We start from the raw sequence: 19,781 nt of genomic DNA on the forward strand, positions 1-19,781 counted from the left end.
GGCTAAATCTTCGCATTAAAAGATTTGCAGTGTTTTTGTCCAACTTCCCATACCAATTGGTGGAAGAATTGCAGGGCTGAGCGCATCTACAACTGTTCAGCTGGCCAAAGCTGGTGTATCCAAGCATGTACTGGAGGTGTGGAAGGCTGTGTTCTGCACGGGCAGCGATGTGTCTGGAGCTGACCTGTTAATCGCCTGTGCTCTGTGATGTATGCAGCCTCTTCAGCTTTGGAGTACAAGTGTCCTCTCTGGGAGAGGGATTGCCAGAACAGGGTTATTAATTCAAGTGAGTTAAAAGCCTGATCCTTTTCTCTTGCTAGTTCAACAACTTGGCAAGTTCTGGCTATATTTTTCCAACAGCAGAAAATAACAGCAAACGGTTTTCTTGTGTGTTTTATCAAGTAAACTGGGCAAAACCCTAGAAAGACATCCTAGGGAACGGCTGTGTGCGGCTGGGCAGAGGGGGAAGTTTAGTCCGTTTGCAGTGTGCATTAACTGATTGCTGTTCCCTGTCAGGATCAGCTGTTGAACTAGATGAATCTCTGCTTGTCCCCTTCGAGCCTGCTGTTGGAGCGATAATAACAGGTTGGGGTTCCTCCTGAGCTCGCTTGTGTCAGGCTTCCTGAGGGCTGACTCTACAAATGGCTCTCTAAACTTGATGGAGGGGAGTTGATGGTTTAATAGCTACTGCTAAGGCTAATTGTATGAAGAAAGGAAGCAGCCTGGTTCAGGAAGATCTAGCTGAGTCTGTGAGACTTGTCACCACGTGAAGCATTTGTATTTATTGTCCCCCGGCTTGGTGACTAGCCAACAATAGCAGGCAGTTCTTTGTCTGAAGGGCATCTTTCAGAGATGCTCAGTTCCAGCACCTTTTTTTAGCCTAGCAGCCCTTTGTGCTTCTTTCCAGCTCACCAGGAGTTAAAAAGAATTTTTCTCTGTGCTAAAGGTGAAGCTGCTTGGCTCTCTGCAGCTGTGCTGCCTCTGCAGGCAGGGGAGCTGCATCTCTTGGGATGTGTTATGTGCAGGGAAGTAGCTGGTGGTGTCCCCTGCCCCCTGGGTGTGCTTCCTACTTGAAGCAAGGATTAGACTTCCCCAGAGCCCGACCACTGCTTGGTAGCTATCCTCCCAGGCTTTAGCTTGGAGAATGGCAGGTGAAATCTGGGGACAAAGAGCTCCTGCAGCATGAAATACTGGGTTATCCCCAGCTTCAAGCTAGAAATGAAATGCCTTAAGCCCACTATAGCAGAGGTGCTGGGTGAAAGCAGCATGCTCCAGCTTGCTTTACTTGTTTAGAGCAGGCTGACTTACACAGCCAGACAGGAGGAAAGATGTGTAGCCCAACAGCTTGAGTAACAGGCTGCTGCAGCCAGCTGCTAAATCCTGGATCACTTGTATCGAGTGGAAGTACTACAGCAAGGTGTTAAACTCTGTTTAAGTAGATAGCTAGGTCACTACTGTTCATACACTGTAATCCAGCCTTTTCCTAAAGTTAAGTAGATCTTAAGCTCTGACTAATCTTCTTTGAAGCATGAACTTGTGCCATTATCCTGCAGCAAGCTCTGTGCCACTGTCTCTGGATCTTATTGAGTGCAGAGGTCTAGGTTAGCTTAGATCTAGATGTTGTGGATTTCCTGAGCAAATAACTTTCCACTGCTATCTCTACCCTTTACAAATACAGAGCTGTGGCCAGCAGCACTTTTCAGCCTGGGAGAAACTGCATGAGGCTGTCCGAAGTTCCTCAGGAACTGGGCTGTCAGGCTTGTACTGAGCACTATCCATGTAGTGGGTAAAAAAACACGTCTTTATTTCACAGTGTATGATCTCAGTTGGCACTTGCTGAAGGGGTGTGAGGTGAATATCACTTAAATTCATACAGTGAGGCTGATGCATGTTACTGAGCGCTACTAATTTGCAAAATATATTTAGTGCTTCTGAATTATGAAAGCACATAAAGGATTAACCTGGAGGAGTTGCTGCATGCTGTCAGTTTTCAACTATTTTCCCTTCAGGGTAGAGGAGATGGACGGGTGGCCACCCATCCTCCAGGGAAAAGAGCTGTTGAAAGGGTGGGAGACCTGTGCTGTGGGAGATCTGTGCTGCTGCTGGTGGACAGCTTCTTGGTGGCTTCTGCTTGGAGCCTGAGCACCTGGTGCACGTGTGTGGCCTGTGACAGCAAATTACTCCAGCAGCTCCAACCCCTGATGAACAGGGCTGTGAGGAGAGTGGGGAAAATGTCTCTGCCCAGGAGGCTCAATCAGATAATGGAGTCTGCAGTAGTTAACTCTAACGACCTGTCTCTAGGCTGGTAATGCTGAGGTTATTGCATACGCTACAGCCAGGTGTATAGATTGTAAGGTGCATAGCCATTGTGGGGGCCTTCAGCTGGAGGAATCTGTGTGGAGTAAGAGGTACACTTGATGATGGAAATGCACAGAGAGCTGAGTGACCTATTATAATAAGCTTTCTAGTATCTTGGTTGTGTTTAGCTGATTGGTTACATACAATAACTCTTTCCACAAGAGGAGGCAAATGTACATGAACAGCAGGGCTCAGGGTCTTTGTGTTGGATGCATTAGCACTAATGTGGTATTTCTGAAGTCCTTCACCCTATGGCAGAAGCTGCCTCTGTCACAGCATCACAAGGTTGTGTGACAGGGTATGGAGGGATGAGGCACCCTTGTGCAACAAAGCAGTGCTAGGCAGCTTGCTACTACACTGTGTTCAAATGTAAATAGTATTTGCCTACATACTGTTCGTGTGTGGAAAAGAGGAGTATAGCAAGCTGGGGAAGACGACTCATCCTGGTGTCCATGAGCAAAGGTAACCTTTGCCTAGTTCAATGAGAACCAGGGGGTGATTCTGACAGCCACAGCTTTTCCTTCCTAATATCCCTTATCCCCCTGCAGCTTGAAGGGAAGAGTAGTTCTTACAGGCAGGATTTGCCATAACAGGTCAGCCCTGACAAGCCTCATGTGTCTCCCTTCACCAAGTCCAGAAAGACAAACTGATCATCAATGGTTACTTGCAAGTCTGATGCTTGCTGGGTGGAACATAGCACTCCATGGGGGCAAGAGCTTGGCAAGGTCTGTCTTGGTCTTCAGATTGAGATTTGGTTTTGCCTATGTAAGACCTTGAATTGGTAGGTTAGGAAAAATAAAATGAGACACAGGGATCCATTGCTTGGGATGTGTGGGAGGGATCTGCACGAAACTGACCATGGATTTCCATAACCATCTATTGACCCCATGCCCTAAATAACTGGATGACAAGTTCCAAACATAGATGTGTGTAATCTGGGTTCTTTTTTCCCCTTCATAGGTCTTGGTTTCTGGACTTGTCAGCCTTGTGGACTTCTGCACACACCTCTGTTCAGCGATGAGTAGATCAATAGGATTTAACATCTGCGTGGTCACCTGCTGCATCTTGCTCCTGTCCTCCAGGCCACCATGCCTTGCCTCTCCGCTCCCGGAGGAGAGCGACATGACAAAGGTCCAGCAAGGCCTGTGGGCAGGGAATGGGGTAGAAGATGAATGGACGAGCATGCCAAACTTAAATAACCTGGGTCCTTCTGAGCCAACTGTCTCTGAAGAGCCATCTGGAGTGTCAGCAAAGCCATCTGGGATGCCCTTAGATGAAGCCTTCACTGCAGGAGGAGAAACGCGGCCTGTAAGCCCAAGCCATGTCTTCCTCAGCAGCCAGAGCCTGGGTGTTAGCAGCCCTGCTGGGGAAGTGGCTGCCGAGGAAGAGAAGGAGCTCAGCCCCACAAAGTCAGAGCTGGATGAAAATGGAGAGTTCAAGGCCATGCTGACCACAGCTGTGACCACGCTGAACCCCTCTGTCCAGGAGGAATCTGTCAGCGGCCCCATCAGCAAGGCCACCACGGAGGACTGTGAGGTAGGGCAGGGCTCTGCCAGCCTCTTGGCGAGCCCCCTTTCGGTGACAGCTGCAGCAGAGGAGGGGACAGCAGAGAGCAGCCTGCACCCCTCTGTGGCACCCCAACCCCACAGCGAGCGGGTGCCCACGCTGCACCCTGGCACTCCCAGCGTGGAGACGGTTGGTGACCACCTCATCCCAACTCCACAAGCCTCAAGTGCAAGCTCTGAGGTGGGAGCACTAAAAACAAGCACAGGGAGAGCACTGAGGCTACTGTCTGCTCGAGGAACCATTGCTGCAAGCCACCCCCTTGTGACCACTGAGGCCTCCGTCCATCTGGAAGCAGATGTGGGTGCTGGGCAAGGAGAGCTGCCCACCACAGCTAGCACCGTCACCAGCCACCCTACTGGCTCCGTGCTGCCTGACTGGGATGACACAAAACCGGGGAATATAAGTCAAGGGGGAAGCATGCTGTATGAGGAGGTGGGAGAGGACCGAGTGGCAATGGAAGCGTCCCAAACCCCACTGGGAAGTGAGGAGGAGGATGTGATGAGAGTGGTGCCATCCCCAGCATCTGCTCCACCAACTCCAGGGCTCGCCAAGGAGAGCAATTGCACAGCTCCAGCAGTGCGTGGGGATGGTGTGCTGGTCACTTCCACAGCCAGCAGCAATGTTCCCCTCTCAGTGGACTTGCCAGGTGTAGACACTGCTGGTCTGAACTCTCTGGAAAACATAAATGTGGTCACAGCAGAGGAGAAGAGCATCCCTCCATCACAGCCAGAGGCTGTTGTGATGACAGATGGATCTGATCTCTCTTCTACTCTGGAAAGCTCACTGAAAGGTAAAACCTGCTTGTTAACAGGCACTTCCTTTTACGTGTAGGTTTAGGAGGGATGCTTCTGCGAGCCTGTGCTTCCTTTCGTGGAGATAAAAGCAGTGAAAGGTGCGATCTTCCTACTTGCAGAAGAGGTGAACCTTTGTCTGGGGGTAACAGCTTGAATGGGTAACTTGCATCCATTGCCTGCTCCTGGTGTAGGGTGTTTCTACACCCAGAGCACAGGCTGGTGTGGTCACTTGGGTGGTACAGTGCCCTGAGCGATGTGAAGCCACTGCTCTGAGCTGCCTGCTCTCCCTCTCCTTGAGCTGAGAGGACAGCTTTAGCACCAAACAGGCAAGCTGGGCTTCGAAAGGCTGTGGCAGCTGGGAATATAGGATGTCTGAATAGGTTTCAGAGTTATCTCACAGCAGAGACTTGGTGCTAGCTGAAAAGCTTATTTTTAATGACTTGGTGCTTACTAAAGAGCTTATTTTTAATGACTTGGAGAAGCTTTGCATGTGTGGCATACCCCCTAAAGCAGAGCCTTCAGTTTTGGTGCTCCCATAGGAAAAGGGAGCACATGTCAGTGTGGAGGCGGCTGGAGATGCTTCTTAAGCTGAGGAATAGGCGAACTGTACCAGCAGCCTGTGACTGAGGTCTTCCTTGACAATACAAGGATGACCAGAGCAGATTAAATGATCTGTCCAGAGACTTATTTTGTCTTTTGTAACAAAAGTTCTCTAGGGCAGGGAGACAGAACCAGGAAAAGCTGTGGCCAGGCTCTGACTCTACAGTGCTTGTGCTGCCCTACATGCATATAGATGGTACCTTCAGCCCACTGACAACACTTCCACTTGTGTTTAAAATGCTGGGAAAAATGTTTGTCTGGGCAATTGTGGGGCAGTAATGTGTTTCTAGGCTGGTGAGGGACATGAGCTGTGGCTTAGGACTTTGTTTTAATTGCCAAACATCTCTGATCTTACCTATTTGGCTGCAGGGGCAAAGGGAAGAGCAAGGGCGGACTTCCCCTTGCTGCATCCAGCAAATATAGCTCTTGCTGTAAAAGATGGAAAGCTAATTGCATGCTGGTGCTGAAAATAGACCGATTAATTCCTAGATTAATTTATAACCACTTGACTTGTCAGCAGGTTCCCCTGCGCTATTCCCAGGTGTTGGGGAAACAGCAGTTATCAATAAGGCTTGTATAGTGAAAATAAACCCTTCTACAAAGCTTAAGTCTAGCTCTAAGCACTGGCCACCAAAAGTACCCTTCTGGCAGCCTTGCTTGCTTTGAGGGGTGTTTCACCATGGGCCTGCAGTGCTGTGCTCGCCTGTAGGTCCATGTGTCCCTAAGGGTTGGCTAACCAAGTGAGGACTAATTCTGGTGCTTTTTCTTCTGTTATACGGGGGTCTATTCTGTTTCTACACTGTAAAACAGCTGCACATGCTTGTACTGTGGCTCTGGAAGTGCTAATGCATGGGGTAGATCCTGCGAGTGTTAATTCTGTTACTGCCTGATCACAAACCAGCAGCTGTCCTATGAGCTGGTGCTGATGCTTGTTCTTGCTGTAGGTGCTACTCAGGAGGTGACAACTGCTGCCCAGGAGGCTGATGCTGCTCTGTCGGTTGTGACGCTGGCACCTGCTGCTCCCCAGGGAACAGGAGCCTCAAGCCTGCCCCAGGAAACCAGTGGGGAGGACACCCAGATGCCAACTGCCCCTGGTGCCACCCAGATGCTGACAGCAGCTGGCAGCTCCACAGCGAAACCTCCTGATGTGGAAGGTAGGGTTCTGCCTCCTGCTCTGCGGGCTTCTTCCCCCATAAGACACAACAGCGCGTCTGAAATCAGTATCGATGCTTAGACACTGAAGTCTTAACACACAGCATCCAGACTCAAACTTGCTTTTTTTCCCTAGCTTTCTGCAGGCTGCATCTAGCTTTGGGCTGCCACTGCTCTTTGACTGTGCAGATCCATCATGTTGAAATACACCAGCAGGGCAGAAGTTTTGCTCCAAATAACAGTGAAGTAGAGATTTAAAAAAAAAAACAAACACAAATGACCAAGCAAAACTCCACATCTATTCTTGCTAACAAATTGACTTTTGGCCTTAATCGTTTAAGCCAGCTCCTATTTGTGGAGGGATTACTTCTGGCTTGCTGATGCTCAATCCAAAGGAGCAAAGAACTTTAGCTAGGCTAGAATATGGAAGTTGTATAAGGGGGTTCTCTTGTGAGAATCTAGCAAGCCTTTGGGGAAGTCTGTACTGTAGCCACTTGCGTTGAGCAATAGTGAGCTCTTGATTCTGTTGTGTGCAGAGTTGATGTAGCTCATACAGACATAGCTTAAGCAGTCATGTTCCTCCAGCTGCTGCCTACTAGCTTGGTGTCACCTTGAGAGGTACATGTAGGAGCCTTGACAGGAGTATAGCAAGGGTTCCCTTGGCACAAAACTGACTGAGATTAGTTCTGTTGTGGTAGGTCCCACTGCAGTGAAACAGCTGCTGGGCAACTTTTCTGGTAGCTCTTTTATTGCAGAGCATCAAAGGAAGAAATCCACTTGCAATGTATCCCTTGAAGTAGAGTTGCTCTGCAGGGGAGGGAAGGCTCTTCCAGCAATTACCACTAATTTGCTTCTGGGATTTAATTATAAATTCTTATCTTTTGTGATAAACATCTAGATCTGTCACTGGTTCAGAACTCACCCAGTGTCTCAGTGCTCTGACCTTTCTGTGGGGTGGTGACTGGCAGTCCTCAAAGCAATGGGAGTAAATCCTAGCTGAGTTCTTGCAAAGGGGGAACCTCCGGAGCTGGCTGTCCTGGAGGAAAAGCTTTCATTAGAGTCACACATATCAAATGCTCACATCTTTTGATGAGCTTCTAAGTAAGCTTTCATTAAGCAGCTTGTTCTTAAATGGTGATTTTTTTTAATGGTGTTGTGCCAAAACGCTGCTGCTTCTTGTCCCGTGTAGACTTTGCGGACGTGATCCTGGTCACCAGCGAGAAGGCTGCTTCAGCTCCTGGCGGGCTGTCTGCTACGCAGCCTGGACAGACAGAAGAGCCATCCAGCCGAACGGTGGTCCTGGTAACTCCAGCATCAGTGGCATCTTCTGTCAGGAGGACAGCTCTTCCAGCCGTGAGGAAGATCAGTACTGCTGTAACCTATGGGCTGGACCGGCTGGAGTCAGAAGGTACTGCTGTTCCCCAGCTGAAAAGGCAGGAGGCTTCGTGTGGGGAGGCACGCTTCCCTTGACAGCGGGGGCTCCCCAGTTGGTCTGTCTGGCACACAGCTATGCACATGTTAGTGTTCCTAATAAAGTTGTTGGACAACCTGTCCCCTTCCAGGTGGTACAGGAGGCTAGCAGTGAACAGTGTCATGGAAGATGTCTGAAATTCAGGTGGTTGTGGTGGGAGGGGTGGACTCTTCCTTGGAGAAGGAGCTGCAGCGGGGTCTGGGTCTGTGCACCACTAACTGCTGGTGTGCACATCCACTGCAGAACCTCTGTACCAGGCAGGCAGTCACAGAAACACGTTCAGATAGATGGAGAGGCCCTGCCACACGGCTGTTGAAGCCCCATTCCCAAATCAGGATGCTTGGCATGAGATGGCTGCCTGTGTTCAGCTGGATCTCACCTTGCCAGAGCAAGTGGTACAATACTTGTGCTCATGTCCTTGTGCTGGGAGGGGCAAAGAATGCAACCCCTTTCAGATGTTTTCCCATCTTGGCACTGCCTGCTAAGCTGTTCTCCCACCCCTGGCTCCTCTAGTCACACCTCACCCCTTGGTCTCCCTTCTCTTAAGCTGCTTTTGCCCGCTGCTGGGCTTGGAGTCTCAGCTCCCTGTCTGCTAGCCTTCAGGTGCTCGAAACTCAGTGATGCAAATTCTTTCCTGATGAATATTTGACAGGCAGGTTTTTGAAGTGATTTCTACTCTGGAGCCTGTCTGGAACTCAGACCTGATATTTCTTCAGCTCATTTTTAACTTTCCTGTAGGGAATTCTTCACTTGTGCTTCTTGCTCTTTCTCCTACTTGAACTATTCTCTGCTTGCTCATCCATCTACAATTTTGTACTCCAATGTCTGGGCTGACACCACCTGGCAGGGATTAATCTTTCTGCCTGTTTTGCTCCCCTTCCTTTATCTTGACCTTCTCCTGCCTTCATATTTTACTGCAAAGGTTGGCAGCCCTCCAGGGGTGGCATGCCAGATGGTATTTTTCCTCTGATTAGAGGTAGGGTGCCACAGACAACAGCTAATCAGCATCTTTTCTCCACGTGAAGCGATAACTCTAACTCCTGTTAAGTTTAGAAGGCAGCAGAAGCAGGGAGCCCTCCCCACTGCATGTGTGAGATGCTGCAGCTCCTGCCCTTTGTCAGTGTTTCTTTGAAACCTGCCAGGAATTACAGCGCATGCTCCGTGCCCTGATGACTCTTCCTTGCATCCAGCAATGCAGGGATGTGTCCCCGATGGTGGCAACAGGGGGAGAGGGAGGTGTGAAGAAAATGTGATCTTCAGACTGGGAAGTGAAGTCCCTGCTTAGCCAGAGCTGTGTGATTCAGGAAGCTAAACAGTTCCTGAGCCCTCTGGGATCTCCTCTGGAAGCCTGGTTTTCTGCACTAGAAGATAAGAGGATTTCTGTTTTAACTGCACACTGGTCCTCCTGTTAATGAGGCTTTCTGCATAGCCTTTAAAAAAAACTTCTCATATGTAGGAATATCTTTTTTTTGCATTCCTACTAAGCTTTCTTATGCAGCTGCAGGCCTGCTTCCTCTGCTCTTGAATAAGCCCCCAGCCCCTGCAAGGGCAGGTGCAGGCTGTGGCTAGGACCAGCTTTCCTAAATGACGACTCTAACTGGAGCCTGTGGGTTTCTTGGCTCAGAGGCATGGCTCTGTAGGTGCCTGTCATCAAAGGTACGTGGTGCTCTTTGGCATGCTGTGTGTTTCTTTTGACAACTACAACTGGCACAGGTTTTTGTGGTCTAAAGCTCTTCATAACAAAACTCTTCGTAACAACCTAGACTTTAGTGCAGTGAGCCAGAACTTTCTCTGGTGTTAGGGATTATCACCAATCTACATCTTGTAAAATGGGACAACTACCACTTGGGGATAGGCTTGCTGCCTGGGGATGCTACTGCTCCAATTAAGTACAGAGGAAACTTTTGAGCTGCAACTCTTTTTTCTAATATTTCTTTTTCTAATGGCAATTAGTGGATACCTCCCTCTCATGGTGGAGTGGTGTTTGGAAGTTTGGTTTGTTCCCTCCTGAATTTCAGTACCTAGTGCTTACTCAAATATCTGTGCTGCCAGAGATGAGATGCTTGGGAGTGCTTTCCTATGGAGCTCCAGCCCAGGCTCTTGGGGGATGTGAGGTTGGACACTGCTGCAGGTGTACAGTGGAGTCCCCGGGGAGAGGTCCTGGCCCTCTGCAGGGAGGCTGTGCCTTGCTGACCCATGAAAGAAGTGCAAGGAGCTGAGTGAGATCAGCTGGCCTCCCAGCCCTCAGTGGGGCTTGTTGACTTGCCTGGTTCATCATTAAATATGGACTCCTGCTGTGCAGCTAGTGTGGTTTCTTGGGGACCATCTGTGCTAAACTGCTTGCAGTTAATTGCCTCAGTATATTCACCTGCCTGGCTTGGATGCAAAACTGTTTTTAAAAAAAAATCAAGTTGCACAGACAAACATGAGGTGCTTTGAATAGCTTTCTAGATGAGCTTATCCTCATCTCTAGTGGACTCTGGAGAGATCAGTTGAGTAACGAGCATCTTCCTATCCTGACTGTGCAGTAAGACTGGTTTTACTTGCCCTTCTTAGCCAAGGAAATCCTATAAAGAGATTACAGGGTATGGGAACAGGACACATCAGAGGATGAGCCTTACTTGTCTGGGAGACTTAATTCTATATTTTGTTTCTGTGCCCAGAACTTGAGCATCTCTCTGGGAAGCTTAACACTTCAGCTTTCTCTGTGGGGCTATTAGGGTCCAAAGAGAAAATCTAGTTTAACTTACCTATTCAGGAGCACTGTGTAAACCTCCCAACACACTTCCTGAAGTGGCTCTTTTAAAACGAACTATTTTAATTTAGGACTAGATTCCTTGGCCATAACATCAGCCCTGTGCAGGGATGCTGTACTCCTTCAGCATGGCAGCACTTGGCAGATACGACTTCATAAAGTGGCAAGTAGTCTGTCACATCCTCTCTTCTGCAAGGTCCTTGCAGTGTTTAGTTGAAGCCTTGTGGACAGAGCACAACATCAGCTGGCGCCCCTCAACTCATCAAGCAGCTTTTGTCACTGGATGTGACTTGGGGATGCACTGAAGCTAAGCAGAAGATCCTAGGAGGACTCTGTAGGTCGTGTTATCCTGTACTAATCCTAAACCAGCAGGTACAGAACTAGCCTGCTGCTAAGAGCAATGCCTTGCCTGTCACAACCGGCATCCAAAAAACAGTTCAGTGTGCACAGCTTGCAGCACCACTGCCTGTGGCTGTTGGTGAGGGTGGGTTTTCTTGCATGCTGCCACCTTGTTTAGGCAGCTGGGGGGGGGGGTGTGAAGCAGGACATGCAGGGTGGAAGGTGGCAATGTCTTGATATTCATCCGACTGTGTGAAGTTTAACATCTTGGAGATGCAGACGTGTCAATGGTGGGTTGCCTTCCTAGGCTGCTGCTGTTTTAACTTGCAAGTCCCTAGGAGTTCTTCAGCTGTTAGGCTCCTGCATGTTAGTCCCACCCTTGTTATATCTAAATTTAATGGTGAAAACCAGCCCAAGTTCAGTGCTGCCCACCTCCTGCAGCTGAATAAGCTCCAGCTTGTCCCACTTCAGTATTAACTGGGGATTTAGAGGATGTTTACTTGTGGTGGTGATTTTGGGATGGAAGGAGGGACACAATCTGGTTCTTACTATTTTCCCATGGGGGCTTTAAAGGTAATTAAAAAGAAGGGTCTGTTTATGTAGGTGTTTCTGCAGGCTAATATGCCCATTGCATTTTTTCAGGCACTCCTTCAAAAAGAAGTCCAAATGACTACAGCAGTGTGTAAGCCCTTGGGCTGGTTTCTGTTCAGTCACCTAGGCTGCTTCAAGTATAGCTGCTCGGGTTGAGCTGCTTTCGCAGTTCAGCTTTTCACGTAGGCTGCTGGATGGAAGATACTTCTGGAAGATGCTCTACTTAGTGCCTGTTGTATAGTGTCAGGAACATCTCTGAAAATAGGCGACTGAAATTCTCTGTTCTAGAGGGCGGAGAATTTAGCCATACAGCTCTTGAATAGGAGGTGCTCCTGATTAATCAGGCTGGCTCTCACCACGTAGCTGGCAAAGTCCTTGTCAACAGTGTGGAGGAGTGATCCCAGGGTTGGGAAGGCATGCTGAGAAACTAAGGTTCAGCCAAGAGCTGTGTTGGGTGAGTCTGAATGTGTAAGTATGGAGTTTAGTTGTGAGTCAGGGCTGAGTAACAACAGCCTGAGGGTGGAATTTCACCTTGCTCTTCATAGCATCAAACACAGTTCCTAACACCAGCAAGTGCTGGTGTGAAAGTGCAACGAGCAGTAGGGTTGGGTCTGTTGTACAGAGCCCCTTACTGGTGGTAGCCACAAGAGAAGCCAGCTACAGACTGAGGAACCTGTCTTGAGCAATGGGGAGGCTGCACTCATGGGCATTGTAAAAAAAAAAAAAAAAAAAAAACCTAAGGAAAGTGTTGTTCTCAGCCTGCTCTAAAAGCTTTCTGACCTGCATAGGTAATCACCAGCCAGTTGGTAGGCTTCTTTTTGGATCAACCATCTCACGAGTACCAGGTCCCTGCTGTGCCCACAGTGTTCCCAGTGAGCTGCTGTACGCCTGCCTAATGCCACATCTGGCTGCAAAGTCCCTTGGCTGTCCTGAGACAAGGGGCTGGACCTGCCTTTGGGATTAGCAAATCCAATGTCCAGCAGTTGTAGGGCACCTCATTGCAGAATCTTGGCTGCAGGTTTAACTCTCTTTTGCTTTGTCTACAACAAAGGCTGCTCCAGAACAGGGTCAGTATGAAGCTTTAGACTTTGACCTTACCATATTCATGATATTTTAATGATGCCCCCTTGGTCTTTGGGTTTCAGTGGTTCCTGTCATTCTTTGCTCTGACCTGTGTACCTGTATTTATCCTTCCCCCATACACTGGGGCTTAGCTAATCTCAGTAAGAGCTCTTGTACTCTTCCCCTTTCTCTACCTATTTTGGCAGTTCTGTGCTTCCACTTGGTCTTATTCCTGTGCAGAGGCATCCAAGCTGTGCATAATACTTAGAAGTGAAGGCAGCAGTTGCCTTTATTTGAGGAAAATACTTCAGAACTTGTAGTTGTTTACATCTTAAAAAAACAAACACCTTCATTCTACTTACTTCTGAGCTGTGTTGCAGTACATGGAACCTTCTTTTGGATGTGAAGAAGAATTTTTTAATGAAAATTAAGGCTTTGAGTGGATCATGATTGCATGGATTAAGGCATGCCTCATTAAACTTCTGCAGCCCCATTAAAAATTTAAATGAGGTTGCAGGGGTGTAAATAAGAAGGGTACTTAGCCCAGCATGTTAACTAGCCTGATATGATCATCTGGATATCAACTAAATTGGCGAGAATCTTAAGATTTAAGACAAAGCCCATGCAAGATAAACTAGTAACTAAATGTTTTTAGTACACGCATCCTATTGCTTCTGGTTTATCGTTGCTACTAAATGAGAACTGTCCCTTTGTAGGTTGACCTTGATGTCTTTCACAGTAGATGGTAGTTCATCCCTGCTTCTCCTTTGTAGTGAAAACCTGGGGAGGAGAAAAAGCTGTGACAGCTTTTTATATCAAAACCAAGCCTTTTATTATTTACCAAGTACATTGTTTGACCGAAGCACCAGCAATGTTGTTCAGATCTGGTGATGCCTTGTTTTGTTTCATGAGAGCAAGGGGTGTAGAGGGTGATCAAGCCCTTAAAGTTGGAAACTCTTAGGTAAACAGCTAAGAGGGTGTTAGGCTAGTTGAAGGATAGCTAGAAGAAGAGCAAGGAAACTCCTGCTGTGTGATGCCTTGTTGGTGACTCCCTGCAGAGGGAGGCAGACATGAGTCCAGCTGTCCTGCTCCACGGCAGGTGTGCTGGCAGCCCTGGAGTAACTAAAACCACAGCATCTCTTCTTTCTTAAGTGACTGGGTATGCCAAAGGAGATGCACTTTAGGGCTTTGTACCTCCAAGTACAAGAAGTTTGTATCTGCTGTGCTTCATAGTTTAACAGCAACTCCTGTAAAAATTGCTAGGAATGGTTTAATGTCACTGCTTTTTCCCAGATGTCTGGTAGGTAGCACGTGTCTGCCCAGCTCTCTGGCAGAAATAAGCTGCACAGTCTCCTTTTGAGGAGGAAAAAGTGTCTTTGTTACTGTGTTCGTTCTCATATGTTTAGAGACCTGATCCTGGTTGCCACTGTTCTGCCTCCTGCTGCCTAGGTGGCCTGGTTCAGTCTGATCCTCTCTGCTTGCTGTTCTGGCCAGGCCATGCTTGAAACCTTTTAACTTTATCTGACTTCTCATTTTGCCCAAAAAATGGGAGTTCACTTAAACATCAGCTAAATGTTGTAGCTTTCCCATGCTTATCTTTCAGCTAGAACAAAAATGACAACCCCCCTGCAGTTGCTATTGAGAGGTAATTGGAGTGTGTGGGTGAAAGTTTTTAATTACGTCTTGTTTTCTAATCTGGGGATTAGTTCACCCTCACAGCTTTAGGGAGGCAGATTCAGGTAAGCAGGTATATGGCATTTTCTTCTGAAGGCTTTGCAAGGAACATTTTTATGCAATCTCTCTCTGGAGCCACTAATGCTTGGGGTCCATCAGCACATGTAGGAGGCTTGCTCATGAGGCTTCTGTGTGGAGCTTTGGGCATCAGGTGCAAGGCAAACCTCACTGAACTGGCTTAGCTCTCTCAAAACTTCCAAGGCAGTTTATGGCCTCCATCAGGATAATCCTAGAGCTTCATGCTCAGTGGTGTGAAGCTTTGACTAGAAATGAGCTGAGTGGGCTTGCAGTCATCCTCCCTTCTGGCATGGGATAGGACTTGAGTTAACTTTAGTATCCTGGAGGCTGTTGCCCATAATAACAGACCCAGCTCCTAGTTCATGTTATCTGTGGTGGATCCCTGCTGGTTGCACCTGTGGATTTGCCTAGAAAATGAAGCTTAACAGCCCAAGAGTTAAGAAAGCATTTAGTAGCTCCCTTCCCAGGTAGTGTGGTTGAATTGGAGACTTCTAAAGAGACACCATCAAAACTTTTTTAAGAAGTGTGATTTAATATTTCTGCTTGAGACCCCTTTGGGGATAGGGGGATACCATGCCCACAGCCCTCTTTACAATAAAAGCATTTTGTTGAGAGAAGTAAACTCTGTATCTGTCTTCCTCCAGTCTATCCACTTACAGGTCACAGTAGTTAAATCTGGACTGATTCACATACCCTCATTTGATAAAATTTATTAAATCACCTTTCTTTAACTGGTTGGCAGCTCAGCAACTGCCTACCCCAGGCTAGAGGAGCTCTACTGCAGCAAATTATGGAGCTCTCTTGTTAGAGTCAGTGCTGTTTTATTCTGCAGTATTCATTTTTTTCTCAAAAAATAGCATTGCATGGCTAAATCTACTTCTTAGCCTGGCTCAGTGTGAAAGCAATTCTGTGGTGAATGTTGCTGGAAATACAGCTCTTAGGAATGGTCATTTCTGATCTTAATACAGAAGCAGACCCATGGTCCCTGCTGGACCTTTTTTGCCTTTTTTTACCTCAAGAGCTCCTCAGTGCCTCAGCTCCACTGCGATGAGATGAGCCAGGACTGAATATAAGTGTGAAGTCCCTCAAGTTTGGGTGGGGGTAGGTTAGGATCAGAACCCAAATCTTTCCTCTTACCATCTCTGCAATGTCACAGAGCCCTCTGCTGGGGACCAGTTTCTGCAGAGCCTGGTTTTTGGCTGGTAGATGCTGGAGACCTCCTGGGGCTCGTAAAGAAACATTGAACTTCAACACTGCTGCCCTGTTCCCTCTCCTAGATGTAGCAAGAACATCCTTCTTTTACAGAAAAACTTAGAATGTTTCCTCTCCTCTTGACACTTAGGATAGTAGGGTTAGTGCCCTGCCTTGTGAGACAGGATCCCGTTCGACAGATGTGTTCTTCCCAGTATTCCCTTTCCTTATCTGTGCAGCAGGCCAGGTGTTGAATTCCTCCTGTGGACACCTCATCTACAGCAAAACATTTAAGGCTACAGTCCTTCAATGAGTCTGCAGGCACCCTCGACAGCTTTACACTGGAAGTAGATGGGTTTAGCTGAACTATCAGGATAAAAACCCTGCGGGCTTGGGTGCCCCTGCCCTGCTCAGGAAGCTGTCTGGGCAGGGCAGAGCCCAGCTCCTGCCAGCCCTCCCCTTCCACGCTGGGTTCTGTCACAACTGATTGTTCCTGGCAGCCTTTTGGAAATATCAGATGGTGACATTATTACTGATCACAGGAAAGCAACAGATTAATAATGAAAGTTCTCCTAGAAAGGTCTTCGTGGATTGACAGTCAGCTGTGATTATCAAAGCAGTGCAGAAAATGAGCCGTGTTCCAACACTGCAAGTACATGGGAAGAGAAGAGCTGGCGGAGACTTCTTAATGCCTCTTCCTCCTGTTCTGGCAAGAGAAGGTAGTTGTGGGCCTCCCTAACCCTGTCCTTATTTACAAACTTCTGCTTCCTATACTGCATGTGTGTGACCGAGGCCCGGTGCTGCCGTGTGGGTGGAAGTGGATGAGGGCAGAAAATGAGCTGTGGGGTCCATGCCGCCTTTGTCTTTGGGGCAGTTGCAGATGTCAAAGCAGCCCCTGGGTTCCCTGGCGTGTGTTCTTCTCAGGCACCTTGTGCAGGTAGGTGCTAGGTCCCTGTTCTAGGTCCTTTTTAGCTCTCTGCAGCAGTTGCCCAGCTCTTGGGCTGCTTTGCTTGGTGTTTGCACAGGAGGGGGCTCCACCTTCCTGAGAAGTCATGTGAAAAGTGGACTCACAGCTGGAAACCAATTAGCAGTGGCTCCTGATTAATCACAACATAGTTGGCACTCGTTAGATGCTCTTAGGCACTCAGACCCCATGGTGCTGGGTACCTGATAAAATTGCAGCCTAAGACTATCGCTGTCTAGTGAGTATTGCTGTTCAGGGCATAGTAAAATATTTCTAGTGTGCACAGACTCTGACAAATAATGATTTCCTAAGTCTTCTAATGAATAAAATTTTGCAAATGTTAATGGAAAATATCTAAACATCTATCTTCAGTGCACATCTCTTCACCTCAAAGGTCCCCTGACTGCAGTGGGGTTATGACAAGGGTGCCTCAGTTCCAGCTTGTTATATGGCATTATACAAAAAAATAAAAAAACAACTTCACTGCCTTTGCAGCCTGTTTGTAGCACATTCCCAAACCCTGTTTCTACTGCTGGGAGGGCTGGTAGTACATTTCAGTGCCTTGCTCATGGTGCTTGCCAGCAGCTTGGGCTTATAGCTACTGCCCTGTGCAAGTAACACTGAATAACATGGATCTATTCCTGCTCAGGGGGAGCAGGACTTTCTGCAGGTGTATGAAGACTGCAAAGAAATGCAAAGCTTGGCTGAAGCCATCTGTGAAGAATGAAGGGGCTGTTGCCACTTTGAAGGGCCAGGAGGAAGAACTAGTCCAATGCTCCCCTTCCCCATGTCATGGGATGGGCCCTGGGCCACCAGCCCTCTTTGCCCAGGGGTTGTGAGGGCATAGGGGAGTTTTGGCTACTAGCCTCCACTAATAAATCCCGTGCTGTGGATTTCAGCAGGGGTGCTGATGGATCACCCCTGACCCCACGATAAAGCCCAGCCATTGCTGTTTCTGCAGACTGTTAATAAAGGTAGCAACTCACCAAAACACTCCTAAAAACTTTTTATTCTCTCAAATGTGTTTTCTTGGTGCTCTCTTACACCTTCTCCAAAACCAAACACTTCAATGCCTGTTACAGGGTTGTCAGGTCCTTTAAAACCAAAATCTTTGACAGTTGAAGCTGGAATCTCATTTTTATGGGGATTCCTGCTGCTTAGGTTGCACTGTTATCACAGCAGGGAGGTGTTAAATATCTCTATTTTTTTTCCTTCATGTGTCGAAGAAGGAAGAACTGAGCCCCTGTTACAGAATACATTGCTTATTTAGTCTGTCAGGGTGACGATTTTTGCATTTTTCCACTCTTGAAGATAACACTAATTCACTCCTAGCCTATTTATACCTTTTCCTTACCGGAGCAGAAACTATGGGCATCTTGGACTGTGTTTTGGTGCTGAAGCCACGGGGTCGCAGGGAGAGGAGATGGGATATCATCTCTCTAGGGCTTTGTTAGATTCAAGTTGCATGTCACAAGTAAGAGCTAGAATTTGATGTGTGCAAAGAAAATAAAGTTTGCACATAACACTACAAAGATCTGTGGAGCAAAGAGCTCCCAGTAGGAGCTGCTGTGTGCGGTGTGCCTGTCTGCTCTAGTGGGCAAGGGGACGCCTGTGACCAGTGCCAGATGTTCAGAAGAGCTCAAACACCTGGGCTATACCCAAGTGCCTGGTTTGGATAGACTCACATGCAGCCAGGAAAACCATACTTACATGGGTTTTTTTGTAAGAATTAGTGCCTTGACCATGAGATACGTTTCATCGTACATTTATCTTGCTTCCTTTGCGAGAAGAACCTTAGCCAAGGCTTACGAGTATACACAAGCACGCTACACAAAATAATTCACAAGGGATTTGAACATGCATGTGGAAACCCACATGCCTTCTGAGTCTGCTGGCCTTTGCAGTTTTGGTCCTTTCAGTCTCTTATCTTTGAAGCAGCCGCTGAGAGCTCTGAATGTCCAAGCAGGGTGGTTTAGGAGGAGAAACGTAATTTTGTAAAAAGGCTCTGGTCCTAGGCACAAAGCTGCAGCTTTTGGGGTTCAGCCGTGTGATGTGTGCATCCTTTCCTATCCCATGGTACCATCGGGTGCTTTGTCCATGCCTGCCAGGTTCCTGGTATGCCTCCGCACCTGAAATCCGACATTTGTGAAGTCTGCATTTCTTTAGAAGCATAAATTCCTGTTCGTGACCACCAAGTGGTGCTCTGTGCTGCACCTTGCAGGAAGGCAAGCTCTTAGCATTTTGGGATGGGGGTGCAAAAGCTGTTTTCAGACATGTGAATGAGCTGGAGAGAAGAAGAAGCAGCGAGTCAAGAGCCCTTTTTTCCTCCTCGCAGCAGCTGTGCTATGAGGGCTATACATTATTCTCATCCTTATGCTGTGGCTGTGGGATGATTGATGTGGCTGGGTGATTTTCAGATGTGATATGTAGTCTTGGCACTTCGATTCAGGTGTTCAGCTTGACTGCCTGCTAGAGTTTGGAGGTGCAGAGATGGATATCTGCTTCTTCAAAATTAGCTCCTGGCAGGTGTCTCCAATTAGCGTGCTAAAATCACAAGAACCTTCTGAAAATGTTGTTCCAAGGTAGTTTTTCAGAGAGAAAATCTGATCCCTGTTTTCTATTGACTGCTTTTTCGTCCAGTCCATCTAGGGAAAATGCGTTCATGGTCCTGTTCTCCATTGTGTTGGCTGTTTAGCATCTTTGCTATTGAAGTTTGGAAATCTTTTGTTTATAGCTGTGTTGCTCTCGGCAGAGGCAGAAGACCTATTTTAACTTGTCTTTGCAGGTTTCCTGCCAAGTGCTCTCTGGTTGCTGTTCTTGTGTGTACAGAGGCTGTGTGTTTTGTATGAAAACATGTAGTTTGAGAGAGAAAATTCTGACGTTGGTTTGAAATGATGGGCACGTTATAAGACAAAAGCTGTCTGTAAAATGTAATGGGAGTTTAAGTGGCGAACTACATCCCTGTAGGCTCCATTAGATGCTCTGCATGGTGTAATTGTTTACAGGAGTGATCATTCCTTTCCAAATACCGAAAGACATGCTGTAGCAGAATGATGCAGCGGAATTCAAGTAGCAGCTCATTTGTATGAAATGCAGGGCTAAAACTGAAAGGTGGCAAGAGGAATTGTCCTGTCTGGTGAGCTGGAAAAAACATGCAGTGCTTTAAAGCAAATCCTTGAATTGGGA

At 47.6% G+C, this 19,781-nt stretch overlaps 1 protein-coding gene across 9 annotated transcripts in view; it reads left to right on the forward strand.

Annotated features, from left to right (window-relative positions):
- Positions 1 to 19,781, forward strand: part of ARMH4 (armadillo like helical domain containing 4) — a 58,331-nt gene that overhangs the window by 2,806 nt on the left and 35,744 nt on the right. For all 9 annotated transcript variants that reach the window (XR_014584767.1, XM_083837177.1, XM_083837176.1 and 6 more), the window contains exons 2-4: positions 3,319 to 4,714; positions 6,263 to 6,472; positions 7,660 to 7,878. Coding sequence is in view for 8 of the 9 variants with exons in the window: in XM_083837177.1 (XP_083693303.1) it covers positions 3,376 to 4,714; positions 6,263 to 6,472; positions 7,660 to 7,878 (1,768 nt within the window). In the remaining variant the exon portion in view is untranslated. The remainder of the gene's footprint in view (positions 1 to 3,318; positions 4,715 to 6,262; positions 6,473 to 7,659; positions 7,879 to 19,781) is intronic.

This window comes from Anser anser, assembly GCF_964211835.1.
Source record: "Anser anser genome assembly, chromosome: 5".
NCBI lineage: Eukaryota > Metazoa > Chordata > Aves > Anseriformes > Anatidae > Anser > Anser anser.